Source organism: Bos javanicus, chromosome 11 (assembly GCF_032452875.1).
Source record: "Bos javanicus breed banteng chromosome 11, ARS-OSU_banteng_1.0, whole genome shotgun sequence".
Taxonomy (NCBI): domain Eukaryota; kingdom Metazoa; phylum Chordata; class Mammalia; order Artiodactyla; family Bovidae; genus Bos; species Bos javanicus.
In genome coordinates, this window is record NC_083878.1 from 16,189,368 (window position 1) to 16,215,551 (window position 26,184).

At 39.9% G+C, this 26,184-nt stretch overlaps 1 protein-coding gene across 6 annotated transcripts in view; it reads left to right on the forward strand.

The window, feature by feature from the left end:
- RASGRP3 (RAS guanyl releasing protein 3) overlaps positions 1 to 26,184 on the forward strand; it is a 118,610-nt gene that overhangs the window by 48,962 nt on the left and 43,464 nt on the right. For 4 of the 6 annotated variants that reach the window (XM_061432058.1, XM_061432056.1, XM_061432055.1 and 1 more), the window contains 2 exons: positions 20,046 to 20,178; positions 24,936 to 25,126. In XM_061432058.1, coding sequence (XP_061288042.1) covers positions 25,057 to 25,126 — 70 coding nt within the window. In that variant the 5' untranslated portion in view covers positions 20,046 to 20,178; positions 24,936 to 25,056. Of the gene's footprint in view, positions 1 to 20,045; positions 20,179 to 24,811; positions 24,847 to 24,935; positions 25,127 to 26,184 lie in introns of all 6 variants that reach the window. The other 2 variants (XM_061432059.1, XM_061432060.1) reach the window with 2 other exon arrangements.

Genomic DNA, 26,184 nt, shown 5'->3' on the forward strand with positions numbered 1-26,184 from the left:
GGATATTGAACCTAAACAAACAAGAATCAGGTCCTTGTGCAGTTAGAACCATACTTTTAATTCGATTAAAAGACAACATTTAAATATCAGTGTGGGGAGGAGGGGAGAAAAAAAAAATTGAAGATATTTAATAAATGTGTGTTGATTAATGGATAGATTAACATTTACTTAATTTATTTGTATTCTAATTTATTTAGTTATAATACAGAAATAGCACTATTAACTCGATTTTTACAGAATTGTTTTATAAGGCAAAGTTAGATTATTGCCCTTTAATCTCCTTTGAAGAAAGATATTAAACATGTACAAAGCCCCATTTAAGACGGTGCAGAGGTTACATTGCTATCTATTTCTTTAGCCTGAGAACTGCACTCCACTAATGTCTGAACTCTTGTGGTTTGTGAGCCAACAAAATGTCATCGGTCTAAATTGTTATATGCCCCATTTGAAAGGACACCATTTGATAGTGTTTTTGTGAAGTGGCTGGAATTATATCATAGTGTATGCAGCCTTAGAGCCCTCTTTTCTGCTGCCCTGCCCTGTGGGGAGTGTTCTATGAGGCAGGTGGACCCCCAGCACAGAGCCCACCCCCACTTCCCTGGCTGATGGCGTCTGACCAAGGTACTGAAAGGTAACAGAAGTGAACGAAGTGGTGAAGGAAGCAGCTTCACAGAGAGGAGTAGAGGTGGTATTTCTCAACCTTAGTGGGGCATAGACGCCTCTGCAAAAAAGGAAACCATATGTTTTTAAACTGGATTCTAAGCCTAAGGTTGCTTGTGGACTCTTAGGAGAATGTGAAAATTTCTGCTAATATACCTCAAAGTTTTGTGACTCTAAAAAGCTGGTGGTGAGAATCAAGGAGTGATTTTGTGTTTTCTCTCCTTTTCCATTGGACAACTTTATCTGTTTTAAGATATAAAAAATGGCATTAGATGGTGGATCCTCAGGGAATATTGATTTTCCTGTGTCTTCTGAAATCCTCCGGGCAATCAGTCTCTGTGTGTTTGAGCAGTGGTTCTTAAACTTATATTGATCAAAAGCCCCTTTAAAAGCTCATGGACACAAACACAAAATTCTACATATGATGCCAGAAGTTTTTATAGATCTCTGATTCTTGGTTAAGAGCCAAGAATGGACTGAATGTGTGTCCACCCCAAATTCACACGTTAAAGCTCTAACTCTCATTGTAAGTATATTTGGTGATAGAGCCTAGAAGAAGGTAATTAAGGTTGAATGAGGTAATAAGCATGGGGGCCTGATCCAATAGGGCTCTACCCTTATAAGAAAAAGGTCCTCTGTCTACCATGTGAGGACATAGCAGAAGGTTGCAAGTCAGGAAGGGAGTCTCACCAGGAATTGGACTGGCAGCATCTTGATCTTGGATTTCCTAGCTTCTAGAACCATGAGAAATTTCCTTCCCCCCCACCCTTTGGTCATACCACACAGCTTGTAGAGTCTTATTTCCCCAGCCAGAGGTTGAACCGGTGCCCCTGGCAGTGGAAGCATGGAGTCTTAACCACTGCACTGAGACCTTTCTGTTTAAGCCACCTAGTCTGTGATATCTGTCATAGCAGTACAAGCAAACTAAGACAAGTCTCTATGGTAGAAACTGGTTTTCCCCTCAAAATGTCTATAGTCACTGGTCCATGAAGGAGTGGGCTGGGGGAAGGGGACTCCCTAGGGAGCTCACTTTCTGTGTGGGGAAGAACCGCCCTTTGGAGTGTATGGAAGAAGCCTGGATGCACAGGGACAAGATAAGCTGGCAGCACCTTGCCTGGCTCTCTTTGTGCCCTGGGCTTCATGAGTCCACACTACAGAACAAAGTCCGAAGGCCATGCAGAAGAATGACAAGCTCATGCTGGGCGTGGGCCTTTTCTGTAAGCTCTCCTTCATTTCCCTGGGCATGTTGTCCATCTTAGCCCAGCGGCCTCCTTGAATTTCTTTCAAACATTTCATGAGGCAGGTATCCGCCTGAATACAACAATCCCATTTTGTAAAGTAGAAATCTTTTCCCCCAGAGTTAAGTTTGGGATCTCCTGAGCCAGAAACAAACTGATGGCAATGTGGGAGACTTCCGTGGTAGTCCTGTGGTTCAGAATCCACCTGCTAATACAGGGGACATGGGTTCAATTACCTGGTCTGGGAAGGTCCAGATACTGCTGAGCAACTAAGCCTGTGTTCCACAACTACTGAGCCTACACTCTAGAGTTACAAGATGCTACTGCTGAAGCCACTGAAATGAGAAGCCCCCGCATGGCAGTGAAGAGTAATCCCCGCTCTGCAACTAGAGATAGCCTGCATACAGCAATGAAGACCCAGCACAACTAAAATAAATAGCAATTAAAACGAGAGAGAAGCCAAAATTTGAGTGACCAAAGGTAACCAAGAAAATATATGGGGTTCCATGTGATAAGAGTGAATGACTGGACAGTGTTCAGGATCAAGGCATCAGAGCCAGAGAGCCAGCTGTTTGTTCCAAGATGAATTTTGAGTTCCAAGACTCCACCTTCTCAATTTCAATTTCACTACACATCTTTACACCTGATCTCAAAGGTACCCAGAACTGCTTCTGATGTCCAGTAGCCACCAACTGGGGATTTTAGCTTTCTTCCAAACCCCCACATCATTTTGGACCCCTGAATAGAAAAACTGTTTTTCACAAAGGGAGATGATTACGTTGGAATAGTTTTTTGCAAAGTTTGAGTGTCAAATTACCGTGAAATCAGAATGGTGAGCAGAAATTCCACAACTCACAGCAACATCCATGCTGATTCATTTCTTCACATCGACATGGCAAAGAGCTGCTTCTTATCAGAAAACTCAAACTTTCTTAGGCAGATGCATTAGTATAAAACAGCCTCTGACACATGTACTTTTTATGTCCCAGAGAACCCGACTCACTATGAGTCTGGATTCTATGGAAGCTCTGCTATGATGGTGTATTTTCCTTTCTCTCATTATCTCACTGTTAAAACTTGGGCGAATTATGCCATCTTTTTGACCCTGGGCTTCTCCTTTATAAAGTGAGGTCATTAACCTGATAAATAAGAGGTTCCCTTGAAAAGTGGAAAAACATGCCTCTGTCTTTCCTGCACCACAGTCTATTTATTAGAACTAGAGAGTTTCTTTGAATAGACCAAAAAAAAAAAAACACCTCTCTCAGAAGACTTGAATGAGCAAGATGAGGAAATCAGGTGTTTAGAGGTCAATCCTTGCAGCTGCACTGACTAGTAAATAACCCGCGCCTGGTTGCTGGTTTCTCTGTTTAGAATCATAAACAACAAAGGAAGAATACCAGCTCAGCTTGTATCATCACAAGTTATCCAAGTGATTCATTATCTAAGGACTGGAAATGATCTTGGAAATTATCCACAGGAAATTATCTGAAAGGTCTACAGTGACCTGTGAGTTACTCAGATCTGACAGGGAGGAATAAGCTGTTCCTGGTTATAGTCAACAAATCCAAAGCAACGGAGAGAGGAAGTGGGAGAGAGTGAAACTAGATACTTGCCATAGTGCATGGAATCTGAAAATGCATTTGCCTCTAAGCATGAGTAGATACATAATTTTTGTGTAGATAGCCCTGTATACATTCTATTTTCCTGTAATCGTTCCAGAATCTACAAAGTAAAGTGTTGAGAGACATTGGCACCAAGTTCCCATGCTCTTTGGGAATCAATAGTGTACATCTGTTTTGTTGATTTTGAAAACTTTTTGGTAAAAGAAAAGCACAGAAGTCTGACAGGACTTCCCTGGCACTCCAGTGGTTAAGACCCTGTGTTTCCAATGCAGGGGGCACGAGTTTGGTCCCTGGTCAGAGAGCAAAGATCCCCTGCCTCATGGCATGGCCATAAACAAAAGAAAGAAAGAAAAACGCAGAAATCTGAGGAAATTGCAAAAGTTAGAGGTAATCTAGATATTTTAAGCACATTATAAGTGAAAATAAAGAAGATTTTATTAGCCTGACCAGCCTTGACAAATGCTATAGAAATCCCTAAACTTTTCTTGTTTGGGCAAGGATTGTCTTGCAATCTGAACTTACTTTCTGGATGGAAATAGGCCAGAAGGCATAGGAGCTGTCTTGTGATTCTTCCTTGTCCAGTCCACGAATAGGAACATTCTAAAGAGTCCTTCTTAGTATCTGTGATGTCAGTGAGCAGCCTCGTGAGCCTGAGATGGGGACTTGCAAAGGCAAATGTGTGCAGGGCCAAGAAGGGACCAGAATGAGTGAAGTGGATGAGGGATAAAAAGAATTATTTCTGTCTGGGACAAGTGGTATTTCACTTTCCTCTTAAATGTCTTAATATAGTGGGATGAAAAATGGCCATGACCCTTGGCCTCAGTCTGGGGAGATGGTAGAGGGTAGTGGGGACTTTAGGGAACTTTATTCCTCAGCTCCAGCTACATGTTGCCTGGTGGGAATGCAGCCCTAAAACCAGCAGAGCTGATTTTTCCATAAGAATTGAGAAAATTGGATTTTTAAAGTGGAAGTCTGGACTTGTACATTTTTGCAACTAATTCAAAATATTTGCAACTTTGTGAGAGCCAATCCTGTGTGAGGAAGCCTAACAAGACTACACCTTCAAGTTAGGTCTCTGTAGGAGGTCACTGTTCTACAACCTGCTGATGCTGAGTGAGTAAGAACTTGTTAGCACACACCATCTTCACTTTGGAGGAAAAAAGCCTAACACTGTGGTTTATTATTTACACGTCTTTAAGTAGATTTTTTACAGGTAATGAGAAAAATGCAAAAGAGAAGGGCATTTGAGGGACTTCTCTGCTGGTCCAGTGGCTAAGACTCTGCACTCCCACTGCGGAGGGCCTGGGTTTGATCCCTGGTCAGGGAATTAGATCCCACAGGCTACAATGAAGATGGAAGATCCCGTGTGCTGAAGATCTGGTGCAGCCAAATAAGTAAATGTTAAAAAAAAAGGGGGGGCATTTGAGAACAATATTTATAATGTGTATATGGCCACTATACTATCATATTTAATTGTCATAGCATCACAACCAGAGTTATTACAGAAAGGATGATTTTCTGTTAGGACCTGCAGGCACATCTATATGAGATATTGCTGATGTCACACATGGCACTTGTTCAGTCACTTTGATGCTAGTATGATTCTCAGTTAAAAAAAAACAAAACTAAAAAACTTATTGGAAAGACTCAGTTTCTTCCACAAAATATGGAGATTTAGATACATCTAGATGACAAAAGGAATAGTTTAGTCTTTATAAATCAGATGTTTGGCACTCTGTAGACAACACATTATTGAATTAAAAATTTCTTCTTATCCAAAATCAAAATTAGATATTTGGAAAGAAACTATAATACCTAAAAACAAAGACACTTTTTATAAAATCTGGGCTTCCTCATTGTTTTAGATGCATGAAAATAATACATTTTGGGTCTTGAGTATTCTTTGATTTTTCAGTGAGATACTGCTTCAGACATTTCAGTATTGTCCTCCAGTCAATGATGGGTTTTTGCCTTTATTTCCCAAACCAAGTGTTACTACATTATTATGAAGTGGTAAGTTAATGAGAGATTTAACCATTTTCTTCTGTATTTTTCTGTTTTAAAAATTCTATAAATAATTTATGTTGCATTTAGTAGGGAGAAAGTATCTTTTTGCCTAAGTTCTTGGTGAATACCTTCAGGTTTTATGTGATTAATAGTTAAAGAGTGTCTAAAATAAATAAATAAATACATGTCCAGTTTCCTGGACTAGTAATAAGAAGCAAGTGTTGAAAAAAGTCACTGAGTATGAGATATTGTGGTGAGATAAAGATTAACAAGTGCATAAAACTATGTGAACACGCGGACTTGTGAAATCCCCACAAATTACCACAGAAGCCGATGAGGTTCTCATTCTAATTTTAGCTCCCCGCTTGGTTTCACTTACTATTTCAGCTCTTCAACACCCTTCTTGTGACAAGTAGATCCATCAGCAAAACTTTGGGTGGACATGTTTTTGTGTAATAGCCACTCTCAAGAATTGTTTTTAAGGACATTAGTAATCCAACATTTATTTCCATTCTGCAGAAGAATGAATGCAATGTGAAGACCTGGGTCCCGTTCATGACTCTTTGGTACACGCAAAATATTGCTGGCATTTCTATGTGTGTCTACTAAACTCTCCTGGACTCTTTGGGGCATGTGTATGTCTTTGTGGGGATTCCCAGGTGGTGATAGTGGTGAAAAACCCACCAACCAATTCAGGAGATGTAGGAGTCATGGGTTTGATCCCTGGGTTGGGAAGATCCCCTGGAGGAGGGTATGGCAATCCACTCCAATATTTTTGTCTGGAGAATCCCCTTGGACAGAGGAGCCTGGCAGGCTACAGTCCATAATGTCACAAAGAGTCAGACATGACTGAGCATGCATGGACACGTGTGAAGCCTACACAGACATCCAGAAAAAGGCTACATTAGATTATTTCACGTGGACCATCACACACGCTTTTAGTTCTGATCCTGAGAACATGGTATTCTCTCTCCCTCTCTCCATGTTTGTTGAGTGAGTAAATAAACACGTAGGGACTCTAACTCCAGTTTTAAGACCTCACCATTCTGTTGGCATTCCTGCTCTTTCCACGCCTGTTTTTTTCAATGTCCTTTTCTCTGCAAACAGTGTTCTTTTCTCTTATCAGTGAAACCTCACTTATGCTTTAAGGCACAATTTAATTCTGTGAGTCAGAACTTGTTTTTACCTCTCTCATGACTCTTTCATAATGCCCTGCATCATAATTTTTGTTCATATGTATCCCCTCTTTAGACCCTATGGTCTCTGTACCTGATATATACTTGTACCTCTGCCACGGTGTTAATCACACTGGCACAGAAGTAAGTATTTATGAAGTAGATGAGAAAGTGACTGGAAGAAGTATTTGGTGTATTTTTATTCTCTCTAACATTAATCTATACTACTACAAATCTGGAAGCATGCCTTGAAATTTCATTATGGGCATGCTAATATAAAAGAAGTAAATTCATTCAATAGTCCAAAGAAAAAGCTTGAGACAAAAGTAAGATTAGAGAAGAAAACTGGAGAAGAAACAAATTTGAAGTTTAGAGACCATGTTGGAAGACTATGATAGCAGAGAAAGATAACCATATATGTTATCAGACATACTTCTGTGTTTGGGGCTAGAAAGACAAGATGACAGAGCCTAATTCTTAAGAAATTACTGGGGAGACAGAACTACAGAGTAACATAAATCATACAAAGCCTAAAGGAAGTCAGTATGTTGGGTGCCATAGTCTGCCTGGAAGAGTTGGGAGGGAGGAGGAGAATTCAAATAGGCATTTGAAAAGTGAGTTTGTGATTGCCATGCAGACATACTTAGAGGAGGAGAGCCATTCTAAGAAAAAACAGTATGTGCAAAGCATGATGTTTTAGTTCAAGCTGCTGTTAAACCATATCATAGACTGCGAGGCTTAAATAACAAACCACACTCATGAGTTAATTACCTCCCAACAACCCCATCTCCAAATACCATCACTTTGAGGATTACGGTTTCAATATATGAATTTGCTGGGGGATTCAAACATTCAGTCCCTTTCACATGGGCATTAGGAAAAAGAAGTTCATTTTACAACAAAAGGTAAAGTGGAGGTGAGGAAAGAAGAGTGAGGGAACAGGTGGACAGAGTGAGGGCCATTCATGAAAGGCTTTGTATGCCAGGCAAAGACTTTTTATTGAGTAGATAGGGAATGGTGAAAGAATTTTGAATAGGGGAGTTATGTCATCAATCTGACAATTCGGAAAGATTGATTTGGCACCAGTAGAAAGAAGAGGGAAACAGGAGATAAGAATTGATCTAGAAGCCTGATGAGTAAGCATTCCGTGGACCAAGGGAAAGGTAATGACACCTCGCACCCAGGAGTGGCAGTGGAGAGGAAGGCAAGTGGAGGTATGTGAGAAAGTGTCTGGAGGGACATGATCAGACTTGGATGTGGAGGGATGATGAAAGAAGGCACTAGGCAATCTAGGGTGAATCCCAAGTTTCTGGCATCGAATACTGGAAGAAAGGTTGAGCTATAAATCAAGGAAGGAAATACAGGAAATATAGCAGTTTAGGAACCTGAAGAGAACATATTTTTAAGTAATTAAAAATTAATTGGTATAATTCACATACCATTAGAATCTACCTTTTTGTGTTTTTATTGAAGTATAATTGTTTTACAATGTCGTGTTCGTTTCTGGTGTATAAGGAAGTAAATCAGCTATGTGTATACATACATCCCCTCCCTCTTGAGGCTCCCTCCCAGCCCCCCACCCCACCTCTCTAGGTCATCACACAGCACCGAGCTGAGCTACCTGTGCTAGACAGCAGCTTCCCACTAGCTGAATCTATTTTCTAGAATATACCTTTTAAAAGTGCATTTTTAGTATATTCGCAAGGAATTTAGAATATTCCAGAACATTTTCATCACCCCCAAAATGTAACCCTGAAGTCCTCTCAGTCACTCCCTCCTCCTCCTTTCCCTCAACCCCTGGCCACTGCTATTAATGGTTTACCTTCTGTCTCTACCTGCTAGATTTGCCTATTCTGGACATTTCATACAAGTGGAATTTACAATATATGGCCTTTAGTGTCTGGCTTCTTTTACTTAGCAATTTTATTTAGGAGGTTTATTCTTGTAACATGTATCGGTACTTCATTTCTTGCTATGGCTAAATAATGTTCCATTGTATAGATACACCTCATTTTGTTTTTCCATTCACCAGTTCATGGACATTTGGGTTGTTTTTACTTTGGGGCTATTGTGAATATTACTTCTATGAATATTTGTGTACGAGTTCTTTGTAGACATACATTTTCAATTCTCTTGGGTATATACCTAGGAGTGAATCTTCTCAACCATATGGTAACTCTATGTTTATATTTTTGTGGAACTGTGAAACTGTTTTCCAAAGTGGCTGCTTCATTTTACATTTCCACTAGCAACGTATGATGGTAAGAAATACAAACTTACCCTGAAGTTAAGTAGAACTCTCCCAGAGTCACTCATTAATAAGGAGCAGAGCCTAGATGTTATCTCAAGCGTGCCTCTCTCCAGAGTCCACTCTGTCCTCTATAGCAGTAGTCCTCAACCTCTGGGATCTGATACCTGATGGCCGGAGGTAGAATGATGTAATAATAATAGAAATAATGTACACAATACATGTAATGTGCTTGAATAATCCCCAAACCACCCCTCCCACCACCACATCTGTGGAAAAGTTGTCTTCCATGAAACTGGTCCCTGCTGCGAAAAAGATGGGGACTGCTGCTGTGCTGTACACCACATCTGGAGTCAGTGACGCAGAGGTGCTGGCTGAGTCTTGTGATTGTGGATGAGTTTACATGGAGAGTCTGAGGCAAAATGGAAAGTCATGGAGACTGCCAACCCCCAGCAGTACAAGATCCTGCACTGCAGACTGGGAAGGTGTGACCAGAGGCATAGGAGGGAAATCAGGGAAGAGGAGATGGCAGAAAAATCATCCAAGGGGAGAATTTCAGGGTGAGTGTGGTCAAGAGGTGGAGAAGGCAATGGCAACCCACTCCGTTACTCTTGCCTGGAAAATTCCATGGATGGAGGAGCCTGGTAGGTTGCAGTCCATGGGGTCGCTGAGGGTCAGACATGACTGAGCGACTTCACTTTCACTTTTCCTTTCATGCATTGGAGAAGGAAATGGCAACCCACTCCAGTGTTCTTGCCTGGAGAATCCCAGGGACGGGAAGCCTGGTGGACTGCCGTCTATGGGTCGCACGGAGTCGGACATGACTGAAGCGACTTAGCAGCAGCAGCAGCAGCAGTGGTTAGGAGGTAACCCATGGTAGCTGAGCCTTGCTATAACTTGTGACGGAACGCACTGACTTCTCTACCAGAGTGTTTTTGGAGAGGTGTGGGGGTGGGGAGTGGAGGGAGAATTGATTTTGACTGGCTGAAGAGGGGATGAAATCAAGCCAGCAAATTCTACTTGGCTGTGGAGGGTGGGGAAAGAGGAGAGATGGCCACTGGAAAGCTTGTGTTCTTTGTTTGAGGCCGGGAAAGACATTTCATGTGTCCATAAACTGCTAACGATTTAGCTCCAGTTCATCAGCTCCTCCCTTGTTTTATAACTGTGCCAACAAAATCCTTACTCCCATTTCTTTGCCCCTTCTAACTCTAACAGTGACTTTGTAAAAAGCTATCTTCCTCTCCCTCTCTCTTTCTTTCCCCTTTGTCTAACTAAATATATTTATTACTTTCATGTTTCCAGAAGTTACACAATTTCTGCAGGTTGATTTGGCACATGGAGCTTCCCTTGTTGCACAGTTGGTAAAGAATCTGCCTGCAATGCAAGAGACCCGGGTTCGATTCTGATAGGGAACCAGTGCTGTCGACCTCTAAACTTCCTGAGAATTCCAAAAGTTCTTTTTAGTATTTTTAACAGATCCCCACCAATCTCCTTGTCCTCCATGTGTGAATCTACTAGTAATCCATTTATAGTATTGTTCTAATGTGGAAATATATTCTAAATTCTGAATAACAACTTTTCAAATATAGCTCAGAACATTTCATAATTTTAGGACTTCCTTTTTTTTCCTGTTGTGTTTAATGCCCTTAAAATCTTTATAAATGAAGGTAATTTTTGGTCTGATGGGGAAGGCAGGGTAATGTTATTTCTCTCATGTTAGGGATGGTGAAAGTGAACCTTAGAGAAATTAAGTGGGACTGAAGATAGGACTGAAATTTACTGTTCACTTATGTTTTCTCTTTTGTTGGTATGTACTGCAATCTCTTTTCAGGAGTAAGGTGAAATTAGTTAATGTCTTAGATGGGAGGAAGAGATATCACCACCTCTTGAGATTTGTTTTTCTTTGACAGAAAGAAACATTTGCTGTAGGAGAAAAATCTGAAATAGAATCATTAAGTGGTGCCTTCTAATTATGGGCTTCAAGCTGTGTATATTTGATTGAGAATACAGAAATAATTTTTAAAAAAGCATTTTGGGGAGGTTACAATAGTTTACTTTTAATTGGTTCCAATAAAAAGTGTATCTCCAAATCCTTGATTCAGGAATAATTTCAAACTGAGACTTGGAGAGAGTGGGACAAATTAAGAGAAGAGCATAGAAACATATACATTACCATACATAAAATAGATAGCAAGTGAGAATTTGCTGTGTAAAACAAGGAGCTCAACCCAGTGACAACCTAGAGGGATGGAATGGGAAGGAGATGGGAGGGGGTTCAGGAAGGACGGGATATATGTATACCTGTGGCTGATTCATACTGATGTATGGCAGAGGCCAACACTAAAGCAATTGTCCTCTAATAATTGTATTTTGTTCTATACTTCTTAATATTGTACAATTATAATCTTTGATAATTAAAAAAATAAAAAATAGAAGTAAAGTTTTCATAACACTAAAAAAAGAATGCTATAAGCATATGAGTTTCTGAGCAAGTGCAAGATGTTTTCACTTATATACGTAGAGCTCATTCACTTTGCTGTACAGTAGAAACTAACACAATATTGTAAAGCAACCATACTCCAATAAAACTTAATTAAAACATAAATATAAACTAAATGGCAACCCACTCCAGTATTCTTGCCTGTAGAATGCCATGGACAGAGGAGCCTGGCAGGCTACAGTCCATGGGGTCGCAAGAGTCGGACTCGACTTAGCGACTAAACCACCACCACCGAAGTGTTAGAAGAATATTTCACTTGTATGAGAACACTGTACAGTTCACTTGAAAAGGAGAAATTAAGACTACATCTTCAAGTAGGTCTGTATCTCTGTAAACAGAATTAGCATCAAAATAATGTAAGAAATCTAGTTTTTAAAGCTTATTAGTGCAAGTAATAAAATTAAATAATGATAATGATCAAACATTGTACAGTTCCTATCTTTTTGTGGTACATTCATTACTTATATGTTTTTTAAATCTTCAAAATTCAACTCATACCTGCCCAGCTCCAATCATTTCACCCTTAACAGCTCTTATTCCAAATACTGTCTTCCGTGTGTTCTTATTCTTTTTTCATATGATGCGAAGTTTTGATAGCAGATTGGTAATATCCATCTCCTGCCCAGTTCTAAAATCATGCTCATAATCCTAGCCACTTTGCTATCTGACACCAGTGAATTTTGCTGGTATTTTCTGTTTTCGTTTTGTGATCCATAAACTCAGTATTCTCCAGGGTCCTCTCTTTGAGGAAGCCTTCCTGAATCTCTTGGTTAAATTTGTCCAATTCCTAGGCTCCTATAATGTCTTGGGCATATGTCTCTGATACTGGACTTAACACTGTTTTATAATAACCAGTTTATAATGGGTCTCCCTTACAGGGATGTGGGTCTTTATGAACAGCTCTTTATACCTTCAGCTCATAGCACAGCGCTGAACATTTCATAGGTAAGTAGTAATCACTGGCCTTTTTGCTCAATCAAACACATGCCTTTCTCTGAAAGCATGGAGACAATTTGAAGGCAATATTTCATTGTGTTATCTTCTTGCTGCATTCCTTTGTAACAACTTAGAACTCAGGTTTTGAAATCCTCTCCCAGTCCCTTCAGAGACAGGCAGCTTCCACTCCCAGCCCCAAGTGGTGATAGGTAAGAGAGAGATTTTGTCCTCCAGGCTGTGTCTTCTGTTCATATTCTCTTGCTTCTCAGTGGTGGTCTGTGTAATGTTTTCATTCCTCTGGAGCCTCTTTTGTATAGATTCTGTTCCCTGAGACTGTCAGCTGAATCCCAGTGGGAAGATACCTGAGTTTTACTTAACCCCCATGCCAGTTACTGAGAATGTCCTCCTGCTCATGGTGGGTTCACAGGTATGAGGATGTTAGTGTTGGCACTAAGTACTAAATGGAAGTTAATAACTAGCTCAGAGCTCACCCCACAAGGCCTCCTTGCATTTTCTTTTGGTAACAAATAACAAAGTGCTGTTGTTGTTGTTCAGCCACATGTCCAACTCTTTGCCACCCCATGGGCTGTAGCACACCAGGCTCCTCTGTCCTCTACTATCTCCTGGAGTTTGCTCAAATTCACGTCCACTGAGTCAGTGATGCCATCTAACCATCTCATCCTCTGTTGCCCCCTTCTCCTTTTGCCTTCAATCTTTCCCAGCATCAGGGTGTTTTCTCAGAGTCAACTTTTGTTTTTTTGCTGCATTTTATTTATTGCTGGATTTCTGTGGTGGGGCCTGGCCTTCGAGAATTCATTGGGTAAAGTGCTCAGCACAGTGACTGGATTGTAGTACTCAAAAAGATGATTTCCTCTTCCTCCTCCTCCTGCATCATCATCATCATACACTCACTCTAAGGTAAATGAGCAATCAAAGGGTAAGGGAATATGACTTTATTTCACGGCATTTGGAACCACATCTTTCCAAAGAACTAGTGCCACAGACAGGATTGGTATGAATATATTATTGGCATCTTCAGGAGAAGAAAGTGTTGATCTTTAAAGAAAAAACCCTATTTTCCCAAAGTTTAAAGTGTTAACTTCTGAGCTAAGCATCTCCTATTTCTGGGTCTTATTTGGGGGATATTTACAATCTGAATACTGGAGTTGCCATAACCTTTCTGTGTGGGTGAACATGTCCATCTAGAAAATATCTGACTGCAAATGCCTAATATGTGTATATGTTAATACTCTTCCATGTCCGTCTACAGCCAAATGCAAGGAAAATACCCCCTTGGTTTGGACTTTAGAGTTTACTGCATTTTTAAAATTTTTTTATTTTTTTATTGAAGGATAATTGCTTTACAATATTATGCTGATTTCTGACAGACATCAACATGAATTAGCCATAGGTATACATATATCCCCTCCCACTTATCACCCTATCCCACCCCTCTAGGGTGTCACAGAGCCCTGGTTTGAGTTCTCTTCCATGGCATTTATTGCTAGAACTTCTTCAAGACTTTAATTTCTCATTGAACTGCAAATATGTCAGTCTGGTTGTCAGTACTAAATACTGTTAACCAAGAAAAAATAAATAAAATGCAACCTTTTTGCCAATACTTAATTGTCACAGAAAAATGCTATGAGGTCTTGTGAGATGAGCTCTGAGACGGTTATTGACTTCTGTTCGGTGTTTGGTACCAGTGAGTCCCTAAATTGTCGAGCTTGCTGTAATAATGATTGTTATTCATTTTCAGACAATAGTGCCAGTGACAGAATGCTTAGAAGCTAAGCAAAGGGAACAGTAAACATTTGTTCTAGATAATGCCTAAAAATGGATCTAATAGGCAAGCATTAGCAACAGCTAACATTTGTCTGGATAGTGAAAAGAATATAAATTTTTGGAGTCACATGGACTTAGCTCTGCCACTTAACTAATAATATGATATGGACAAATAATTTCACCTCTCCAAGCCTCAATTTCCTCCTCTATGAAATGGTTATAATAATACCTAGCTTTCAGGGTGTTATAAGATTTAAACCTAATATAGGTAATTTCCCCAACATTATGTCTGTCACATTATACTCTCCAACAAGTAGTATTTGTATAAGTTATTATTATTTTGCTTTCTAGAATCCAGGACAACATTTATTATTAATGCTCAATTAATTTAGTAAAAGCTCTTTGCAAGAAAAAAATAAACAAGCAAAACAAATAAAAATTTAAAACTCAGGAAAATCTCATTGTGACATTAAATAAACCTATCTAAGTCAAAAATGAAAAAAATCGCTTTTATATCTGAGAGATTCAATATTATTCATGGCTGTTGCTTCTGGTCAGTCTTAAATAGAATTTGGAAATATTGATCCACTATCTGTAAATGTGGGATACTTTCTTCTATGGGTCATCACTATGGCCCATTTGAAATGCTTTAACTTTGCTATTAGCACTATGTTCATTTTCTAAGTTCATACTATCATACTTTCTAAGTTGCTTTATGATAGAATCAACCCTGACCATGCTGGCAATGAGACTTTAACAGAGCACTCGAGCAAAAGTAGCTGACTGGAGGAAATAAAGTAGAAAGATAAGTTCCAAGAACTCAGAGCTGACATTGAAAGAAATTAAAAAGAAAATTAAAACAAGACCAACACAGAAATAACCAAAGAATGCTCAATCTGAATAGTGAGCAACAGTAATGTGTCATGTGACATATGACCTTTTAAAAAGTAACAGGTAATGAAACCATTGGAGATTGTGCGTGGTGGGTCCGAGACAGAGAAATCTTGACTAGAAAGGTAGAGAACATGGGAATGAGTGCTGAGGTTGAAGTTGCCAGAATGAAATTTCCTGAAGCAAGTCAAAGTGTGGTAGGTAAATTATTTCTTTATTATAGTTTCCTTTCCAATAGTATCTGTCTCCATCTTCCCTGTTGTAAGCAAAGCTGGGTGAGATGGGAGCCCCATGCCCTCATATGGAAACCATCCAGAAAATGCCAACCACGCTTTAGCTCTGAGGTTCATACTTATAGAAACTTATGTGACTAGATGATAACAGTAGAAACCCAGAATTGCCTGCTCCATACAGAAGAAATGAGTAAGTAATGTCACCCAAGGAACAAGGAACACTAAACTTCCTCTCAAAACAAACTCCAGAAGAAGAGAAAATCAGCCTTTTATTCTTGATGAAAATTATCCCAATACTTCTGCTTTCTTTCTTCTGATCTTATACAGTATCTTTTGCTTCTTTTCTCCTCTGGGTAAACCTCAGATCTGCTTCCATCAGACCTGCTAGCGGATGACCTTGTCTCCTTCTTATAGAGTAAATAGAAGTCACTAGACAGGAACTTCCTTGACTTCCTGCTATCAAAAGGACACATACACCTGTATCTGTACCTGTTTTTTCTTCTTCCATGCCTTTACATTGAAAGAGGCAACCTTCTGCTTTATCCAAGGTAAATCCCTCCACCTGGGCACAGCCCATCACTGTTGTCTTTCCAAAGACCTTGTTATATAAGTTCTTTTTCTCTTGCCCCTTAAACTTCCCTTTCCACTGATGCTTAGCACTTAAACATGTAACAGATATCCAGAAGCTAACTCAACATTCCCCTTAAGATGTCTCAGACACCTCTAACTCCACACATTCAAAAATGCATTCATTGTTTGCTGCCCTCTCCATGAACTTCCTACTCCTTCCCCCGTTCCTTAAGTTTCTCAGTCTCAGGGAAATGGCCCGTAACCCAACCAGATGTCTAGCTGGAAATCTGGAAATTATCCCTGATTCCTCCTTTCTCCTCATTCCCCATAGCCAACAGATCAGCAAATCTTGGTGGATCTACCTTCAAAATATGCTCTGTGACCAATCACATCTCTCTGTTTTCACTGCCACACATTGTTTTAGATAACCTATATCTCTTGCATAGATAGTTATAACTGACTATGAACTGGTCATTAGTGTAGTCTTTACTAATTTCTCCTCCATATTGCAGCTGGAAGAATCTTTTAAAAAATCCAAATTTGATCATACCATTCTCCTACTTACTTTTAAAACAATGGATTCTCATTACCTTTCTGATAAAGCCCGAACTCCTTAATATAGCTAACAATACAGTTCATGAGCTATTGCTACTGACCTTTTTAGGCTCATCTCTTGCCCCATTCAATACATCAGTCAGTCTAAATATCTTTTAACTTTTCTTAATTGCTATCATCCTACCCACACTTGGCCTGGCTAAAACTCATCTGACTCCTAGACTGTCTTAGTGCTCCAGCCCTTCACAGGATACTTTAATTTCTTATTTAATTCTTTGCTGGAGTATAAGAGCAAGAATTTGAAAAGACCCTGATGCTGGGAAAGATTGAGGGCAGGAGGAGAAGGGGATGACAGAGGATGAGATGGTTGGATGGCCTCACCGACTCGATGGACATGGGTTTGGGTGAACTCTGGGAGTTGGTGGTGGACAGGGAGGCCTGGTGTGCTGCGGTTCATGGGGTTGCAAAGAATAGGACATGACTGAGCAACTGAACTGAAGAGCAAGAATTATGTTTGTCTTGTTCGTCAATTTATCCTTCTCTCTGCTTGTCTCCAAATTTTTCTACCAGCCACTCAAGTGTACCTTGCTTGGTATCTGGTGTCCAGTAGATACTCAATAAGTGTAGGGGTTAGCCACAAAATTCATTTGGGTTTTTCTGTACAATCTTACAGAAAAACCTAAATGAACTTTTGAGCCAACCCAATATTTGTCATGACTTCCCTGGTGGCTCAGATGGTAAAGAATCTGCCTGCAATGCAAGAGCCCCAGGTTTAATCCCTGGGTCAGGAACATCCCCTGGAAAATCCCCTATCCACTCCAGTATTCTTGCCTAGAGAATTCCATGGACAGAGAAACCTGGTGGGCTTAAAGTCCATGGGGTTGCAAAGAGTTGGACACAACTGAGTGACTAACACTTAACACTTACTTACAATATTTGTCAAATAAATTAACTGTCTTTCATAGTTTTGTCATTTCTCTTATTGAACTCAATAATCTTGATTCTACTGTGGAGTCTCAGTGAATATAATCACAGTACTTTTAAAATTTCATGTCTCTGTAGAGAAAGGAAGATTAAGCTTGAGTGTTGCCAGAATTACAAATGCTGTGACACCTTAGTTGTTAAAACTTAAAGTGTGAAAGTTTGTAATAACTACTGCTCATTTTAGCAAAGGATTTAGGCTTTTGGAGCAATCCCCTTGTCTCCATATGAAGGTCATATGAGTGTGGGAACATACTTATGGTTACTTATATATTAAGACCATATCTGCCATTAGGAAGGAAGAATCTTTCAAGAGATTTTATTTGTCTTTTCTTGCAACAGAGATAGTGCTATAGACAAAACTATCTTTGGAAATTCTAATATGGCCAATATAATTTCAACACTATTCCTTGCATACTTACTAGATGTAATATTTCACCTTATAAATTCTGCAATCCTAGAGCTACAGGCAATCAACCTTTGCTGTTATTCTGGCATGTTTCCTAGACGCTGTCTGGGAGTTTAGTCTACAACATCTATGACAGTCATTACCTTACTTTGGCTTCAGCGCTTTCAGGAATTCGATTCCATTGCTGATGAGGCCACCTGCCGCTGGATGCCCTAGTGTCACAGAATTTTTTTTCTCCTATTTCCTTCTTCTTTCTCTAAATTAACATCTCTTCCTGTACTTCTAAACATTGATCTTCAATAATACTTCACCTTAAGTCCTCAACTTAAATGCTTTTAAATATGGGAAGGGAAGAGGAACTGTGTACAAAGGGAGACACCTTCCCGAGCACCCAGTTTTTTGCAAGATTGACGGTGCGTGCCTTTTATGTTACCTTCTGACTCAAACAGTCTAGTCAGTCAGTTCAATCAGTTTAGTCACTCAGTTGTGTCTGACTCTTTGTGACCCCATGAATCGCAGCACGCCAGGCCTCCCTGTCCATCACCAACTCCCGGAGTTCACCCAGACTCGTGTCCATCGAGTCAGTGATGCCATCCAGCCATCTCATCCTCTGTCGTCCCCTTCTCCTCCTGCCCCCAATCCCTCCCAGCATCAGAGTCTTTTCCAATGAATCAACTCTCTGCATGAGGTGGCCAAAGTACTGGAGTTTCAGCTTTAGCATCATTCCTTCCAAAGAAATCCCAGGGCTGATCTCCTTCAGAATGGACTGGTTGGATCTCCTTGCAGTCCAAGGGACTCTCAAGAGTCTTCTCCAACACCACAGTTCAAAAGCATCAATTCTTCGGCTCTCAGCCTTCTTCACAGTCCAACTCTCACATCCATACATGACCACAGGAAAGACCATAGCCTTGACTAGACGAAGCTTTGTTGGCAAAGTAATGTCTCTGCTTTTGAATATGCTATCTAGGTTGGTCATAACTTTCCTTCCAAGGAGTAAGCGTCTTTTAATTTCATGGCTGCAGTCACCATCTGCAGCGATTTTGGAGCCCCCCAAAATAAAGTCTGAAACAGTCTAGTAATTAGCGTTAATGGCATTTCACTCAGAATGGTAATGGCATTTTACTCACAGTAGTAAAATTCTCCCCGTTTGTCTATCTGATATTGAAACACGATTTTGGAAAACTAAATGCTCTGAGTCAAGAGTCTGGGACTCTTAAGATCTGTCCATGTATAGTTGCATGGAGTTGGCTCCTTTGCACAATCTCTAACATTGAAAGCATCATTCTTATTGTCCTAAGCCACCTCACAAGGATTTTTTGGGTCTTCACAAGTCACATTAATGAAAGTCTTTTGCTGTGTGAAGGCATCATGGCCTTTGGAAATCACACCCAACAGAAGTCTATTGTTCTTTTGAGGTGAGACTTTCTCTCTTAGAAAGAATTCAAGCTCTGGGGAAATTTTGACTTACTGTGTCCTTTTCAAACCTGTGAAAAATGTTTATGCTGGGGACCAATAATTTTCATCGAAGCCAGAGAGTACCTATCAACACGAAAGCAAGTCCAAAGCCATCAGAAGACTAAACAACATGGAATAAAATAACATTGACATTCTCACTAAGACTGTCAGGAGTGATTTAGAATCAGTTTCATGATCACCATAACAAATTGTTTCAGAGATTTACTAACATTCAAAAGTCAATGTTTGGAAATTCTTAATATGTAATCTACCCATAGATGTATATTTGGACTAAAATAATGTTGTATGTTGTGTATAAATTTTGGTTTTGTCACACTTGCAGGTTTTTTGGGCTGCATAAGGTCTTAGTTGCAGCACGCTGGATCTGCATTGTTGTGAGGGCTTCTTTCCAGTTCCCTCAGGGGCTTAGTTGCCTCACGGCATGAGGAATCTTAGTTCCTTGACCAGGGGTTGAACCCACATCCCCTGCTTGGAAGGTGGATTCTTAACCATTGGACCACCAGGGAAGCCCTCCGTACTTGTAGCTTTTAATTGGCTGGAATTTATTTTATTTTTAAAAAACAATTTGATGTTAAAAATATCATGGCACCAAATAACTACTTCAAATGTATTGTCTTTTTAATTAATTTTGTGGGTGATGTTTAGACAAAAATCTCAAACCCACTTATAACTGAAGGGTTTTGGAAATGCTTTAATGCAATGGATTATTTGGGGCTCCTATTATTTAACTCTGGGGATTTATTTCTGTTCTTTTATCAGGTTCTCCAAAGTACTTATTATTTGTGTTGGATAAACCAATTCAGCAGACTGCATCCTCAATGCATTTGCCAGTGATGAAAACTGCCCTTAATATTCCTTCAGGTCTGGATATCTATCTGTGTAAGACCAATAGGTAAGTATTTCTTTAAACTATTGTAGATTATGTAAGAAACTTGCCAAAATAATTATGAGAGGAAAAACCAAAAGAAACATGCCATGGTATTAACAAGAGTTCTTTGGATGATGAAATTGTGGATAATGATTTTTCTTTCCTTTTTCATTACTGTCCTATTTTAAGTGATGAATGCATATTGCCTTTGTAATAAAGAAACTTTACTTTTGAACAAACAGTTGTAGACACAATAATATCCACACAAATGAAATGAGATCTCAGGTACATATGCAGGTGATAGAATTCTAAACAGGGACACAGATACATCTCCTGATTGCAGAAACAGATTGTAACTGGAGAGCCTTGTCCATCTGGCTCTCATGTACTGATTCTTTGCAGATCACAAATATAACTCCAAATATGGTGACAGGTCTTTGGTGCCAGATTACTTCTAACCCTCTGGGGAAAGTCAATACCTTCCCCATACTAGCTGAATAATTTTGGTTTTGACCTCAGAATTAGTTTAATTAATCTAGGTTGTTTGGTTCTAAGTAATACATTTACTCTTCATTAGCAAGCATTAACAAGATTAAAAAAAAAAAAAAGCCTGTTTATTGAGGGCAGGAGGAGAAGGGGATGATAGAGGATGAGATGGTTGGATGGCATCACCGACTCAATGGACATGGGTTTGGGTAGACTCCAGCAGCTGGTAATGGACAGGGAGGCCTGGCGTGCTGCAGTTCATGGGGTCGCAAAGAGTCGGACACGACTGAGTGACTGAACTGAACTGATATAAGAAGGTAATCAAACTTGTCAATTGTCCAGTGTTGACTTTTCATGGGGTTGACAGAATTTGCATTAAGAAAATCAGAAAAATTCTGCCGCAAAATGTCCTGGAAGAGTACCAAGTTCTTATTATCGTTGACTTTTTGTGGGGTTGACAGAATTTGCATTAAGAAAATCAGAAAAATTCTGCTGCAAAATGTCCTGGAAGAGGTACCAAGTTCTTATTATCGATGGAGTATAGGCAGGTACTATCATATCTAGAAAGCTGCAGAAAATCTAGAAAACATCTGTTCCAGTAATGTTTACTAAAAGCTGCTACTAAACTAGCTACAGTTTAGTAGCTTTTAGTACTAAAACAAACTAAAAAACAACCTCTTAAAATTTTATGGTATCCACTCTTCCAAATATACACATATTCAAAGACCAGCATTTTATCATTTTTATTTTACTCTTTCTTTATCCATCCATTTACTCATTCATTAATTCAGCAAATTCTTTTTTTGAGAGGCAAAATCTTAGGAACTGGGGAAAATACCAGAGAGCTAACACAAAAATTCCTGTACTCATGGAGCTTATGTATGTAGTGCTAGAAAGATTTAAGTGCAGATGAACAAGTAAAATATATAGCATCTTAAATGGGGATACATATTATGAAGAAAAATAAATCCGGGAAGAGAGATAGGGCATGCCAGTTGGGAGGTGGGCATGGAGAGAGGGTGTTGTGTTAAATTATGGTGTTCGGGAAGGGTCTTACTGATAAGGTTACTTTGTTAAGAGATGTAAGAGTTGGTTCCGCACTACTTTAACAATCCCATTTCACAAACCCTTTGAGTATCAAAGTGGCTCAGCATTGATCCAGTGTTTCTGTTATTTTTATGACACATTAAATAATTCTTCTTTTGATACTCTAAGAGTGGTACCTTTAGCTCAAGACTGTGTTTCCACCGGATTTATTTAGCTGGTGAATAGACTCAGATGTCAGTCTTCAGTGGCATCGTTGAACTAATGCAGCCGCATGTGTGGACCTTAGGCTTTTTTTTTTTTTTTTTTTCTTTTCTTTGCATTCATGTGTTTGCCTTCTGAAATTGACTGGGCCCACTGAAGGCAGGGATGAGGTGATGATGAGTTCATCTTGGCAGCCTCAGTGCCTTGCCTAGTGCCTAGCAATTGTCAGGTGCTCCATGACTACAAAGGAATAAATAAACTTTGAGAGTAAAAGAGACATTGACTTTAAACAGTTCAAGAGATGCAGTCCGAATGGCCACATTTACCTGCTAAACGGTTCAAAGTGGATAACTGTCTTACATCATGATGATGTCTCCATTTCTCTAAGCCTTGTATGGAGCTGGCATCAAGGACTTGCTCTGTAAAATAAAATGACGTTGTGTTTCCTACAGGGACACTTTTGGTATAAGCATCTCGGAGAGGTTGTTTCTAATCCCACTTTCCCCATGCCGTTGCTATAAAATGGACAGCTCTCAGGCCCACGTTTCCTTCTACCTCTGTGACAAATAACCTGGTTTATATTGTCTTTTTGAGACGGTGTGAAGTGCTGTTTTTCACACTAGATTAGGGGGCAAAATTATGACAGCTCATGATGTCCGCACTTGGGAGAGCAATACAAGGGAAAAAGGGAAAACAAAAACTTTTATAATGGAGTTCTGATTCAAGGCCTTAATAATTATATGGCTTTAGACCAACTGCCAAATTTCTGTGAACCCCATGACCTTGTGTCTATACTGGAAATCATAATTACTACCTTACAGTATTGCTGTGAAGGTCAAGTTGGATAATATATGCAAAACATCTGATATAAAACCTGGTACATAATGTGGATGTTCAATAGATTATTGTTAATATTTTTAATACTATTAGAAAAGTTATGCAAATAATATTTTTTTACCAGTTGTTCAACATTTACGTGATCACATTTACATAATCCTCATATTTGCGCTTTAAAGTTTATCTCTCTATATATACTTGTAGGGCCTTCCCTGATAGTTCAGTTGGTAAAGAATCCACCTGCAATGCAGGAGATCCTGGTTTGATTCCTGGGTTGAGAAGATCCTCTGGAGAAGGGATAGGCTACCCACTCCAGTATTCTTGGGCTTCCCTTGTGGCTCAGCTGGTAAAGAATCTACCTGCAATGCAGGAGACCTGGGTCTGATCCCTGGGTTGGAAAGATTCCCTGGAGAAGGGAAAGACTACCCACTCCAGTATTCTGGCCTAGAGAACTCCATGGAGTTTATAGTCCATGGGGTCACAAAGAGTCAGACATGACTGAGCCACTTTCACTTTCATATACTTGTAATAAAATTAATCCAAGTAATCAGCAATACGTGAACCATGAACTTCCAGATGTTCAAGCTGGTTTTAGAAAAGGCAGAGGAACCAGAGATCAAATTGCCAACATCCGCTGGATCATCAAAAAAGCAAGAGAGTTCCAGAAAAACATCTATTTCTGCTTTATTGACTATGCCAAAGCCATTGACTATGTGGATCATGATAAACTGTGGAAAATTCTGAAGGAGATGGGAATACCAGACCACCTGACCTGCCTCTTGAGAAACCTGTTTGCAGATCAGGAAGCAACAGTTAGAACTGGACATGGAACAAGACTGGTTCCAAACAGGAAGAGGTGTATGTCAAGGCTGTGTATTGTCACCCTGCTTATTTAACTTATATGCAGAGTACATCATGAGAAATGCTGGGCTGGAGGAAGCACAAGCTGGAATCAAGATTGCTGGGAGAAATATCAATAACCTCAAATATGCAGATGACACCACCCTTATGGCAGAAAGTAAAGAAGAACTAAAGTGAAAGTGGAGAGTGAAAAAGTTGGCTTAAAGCTCAACATTCAGAAAACGAAGATCATGGCATCTGGTCCCATCACTTCATGGAAAATAGATGGGGAAACAGTGGATGACTGTATTTTTCTGGGCTCCAAAATCACTGCAGATGGTGATTTAAGCCATGAAATTAAAAGATGCTTACTCCTTGGAAGGAAAGTTATGACCAACCTAGATAGCATATTAAAAAGCAGAGACATTACTTTGTCAACAAAGGTCCGTCTAGTCAAGGCTATGGTTTTTCCAATAATCATGTATGGATGTGAGAGTTGGACTATAAAGAAAGCTGAGTGCAGAAGAACTGATGCTTTTGAATTGTGGTGTTGGAGAAGACTCTTGAGAGTCCCTTGGACTGCAAGGAAATCCAACCAGTCTATTCTAAAGGAGATCAATCCTGGGTGTTCACTGGAAGGACTGATGTTGAAGCTGAAGCTCCAATTTGGCCACCTGATGCGAAGAGCTGACTCATTGGAAAAGACCCTGATGCTGGGAAAGATTGAGGGCAAGAGAAGGGGACGACAGAGGATGAGATGGTTGGATGGCATCACCAACCCAATGGACATGGGTTTGGGTAGAGTCCAGCAGTTGGGAAGCCTGGCGTGCTGCAGTTCATGGGGTTGCAAAGAGTCGGACACAACTGAGCGACTGAACTGAACTGAATGTTTATGATAATATGCTCCTGAGTGTCTTTATCACTTAAGAAAATAAAGAAATTGTAAAATGTTGTAAATTCTTTTCAACTGAAAAACAAGATGTTATTTGATAGGGAACATTCCCATGGTCTGGAGAAGGAAATGGCAACTCACTCCAGTATTCTTGCCTGGAGAATTTCATGGACAAGGGAGCCTGGCGGGCTACAGCCCATGGGGTTACAAAGAGTCGGACACAACTGAGTGACTAACACACACACACATTCCCATGGTCTCAGAGCATCATACATGCTAAGGAATAGTTTCACAGGCATTTTGCCATCATGGTGATTCACACAATCTCTTATCACTTTGATAATTTTCTTGCAGAAATACAGAGTAAATGGAAGTCATTATCTTTTCAGGTAGGAAAGCCATGCTTTAACTCTAGTTAAAGATATGTTAACTAGTCTGGCAGAACTCTAGTCTGATATTTTTTCTTCTTGTTTTTTAGAGCCCTGAGACTTTAGGACAGAGACCACCTCTAAGCACAAACATCACCCACTTGCATAGTTATGGAGATGATCTGCATGACGTTGAAAATGCCCCTAGTTTTTTGACGGCGGCGCATAACCATGGGGTCAAGTGGACTTGGGAAAGCAGCGACATTAGATGAGCTGCTGAGCACTTGCATTGAGATGTTTGGTAGGAGCCTTTCTCCCTTTTGTACATCTTGCTACTCTACCTCCCCCAGTTCAGTTGCAAGTGTTGCTGTGGAACAGAAGTCAATCTCCATACGTTGGTATTTGGGACTGCCCAGGTGGCGCTAATTGTAAAGAACCCGCCTGCCAGTGCGGAGACGTAAGAGTCGCAGGTTCGATCCCTGGGTTGGGAAGATCCCCTGGAGAAGGGCATAGCAGCCCACTCCAGTATCCTTGCTTGGAGAATCCCACGGACAGAGGAGCCTGGCGGGCTACAGTCCATGGGGTCACACAGAGTTGGACACGACAGAAGCGACTTAGCACACACTCACGCACCTTGTTATTTAAGGCCTTTTTATTAACCCCAGTTTGTCTCCCCAGTATCATTGCCCCATGCATTTCCTTCCTTTTACTGTCCACAGCTAATACCCAGACATACTGTTCACTTAATATTTCTGGAACATTCCCTGCATCTTTCTGCCTTTATGCCTTTATCATACTCCTTCATTGAAATTCTGCTTCAGGCCTCATTTAAGGTGTCATCTCAAATCTTCATAGTATCATTCCTCTACTCCCCAGTCAGGAATGCTGACTGCTTCCTCCACTCACCATAGTCCTTTCTGATTTTTTCATGGACATGATACATGCTGCTGTGATCCTTTCTTGGTCCTTTGGCTTAGACATGTGTGAATAGCACAATATCCTACTTTCTATGTTTGTCTATAAGTCTTATATCTCCTCCAAAGTTGTAGACTTTACAGCTATATGCTTTTCATGTTGTCTAACTACCGTAGCATTTTGGATTATTCTTTTTACAAATAGAATCACAAAGAAATTGTTTGTTGAATTGATTGTTTTAGGAAGAGTTAAACCAGACAGAGTAGGGTTGCCAGATAAAATACAGGATGATCAGTTAAATCTGAATTGCAGATGAGACACATTTTTAGTATAAGTATGTCGTAAATAGGGCATGGGACATACTTGTACTAAAAAATTCTTTGTGGTTTGCCTTAATTCAAATTTAACTAAATCTCCTGTATTTTTATATGTGAAACCTGGCAA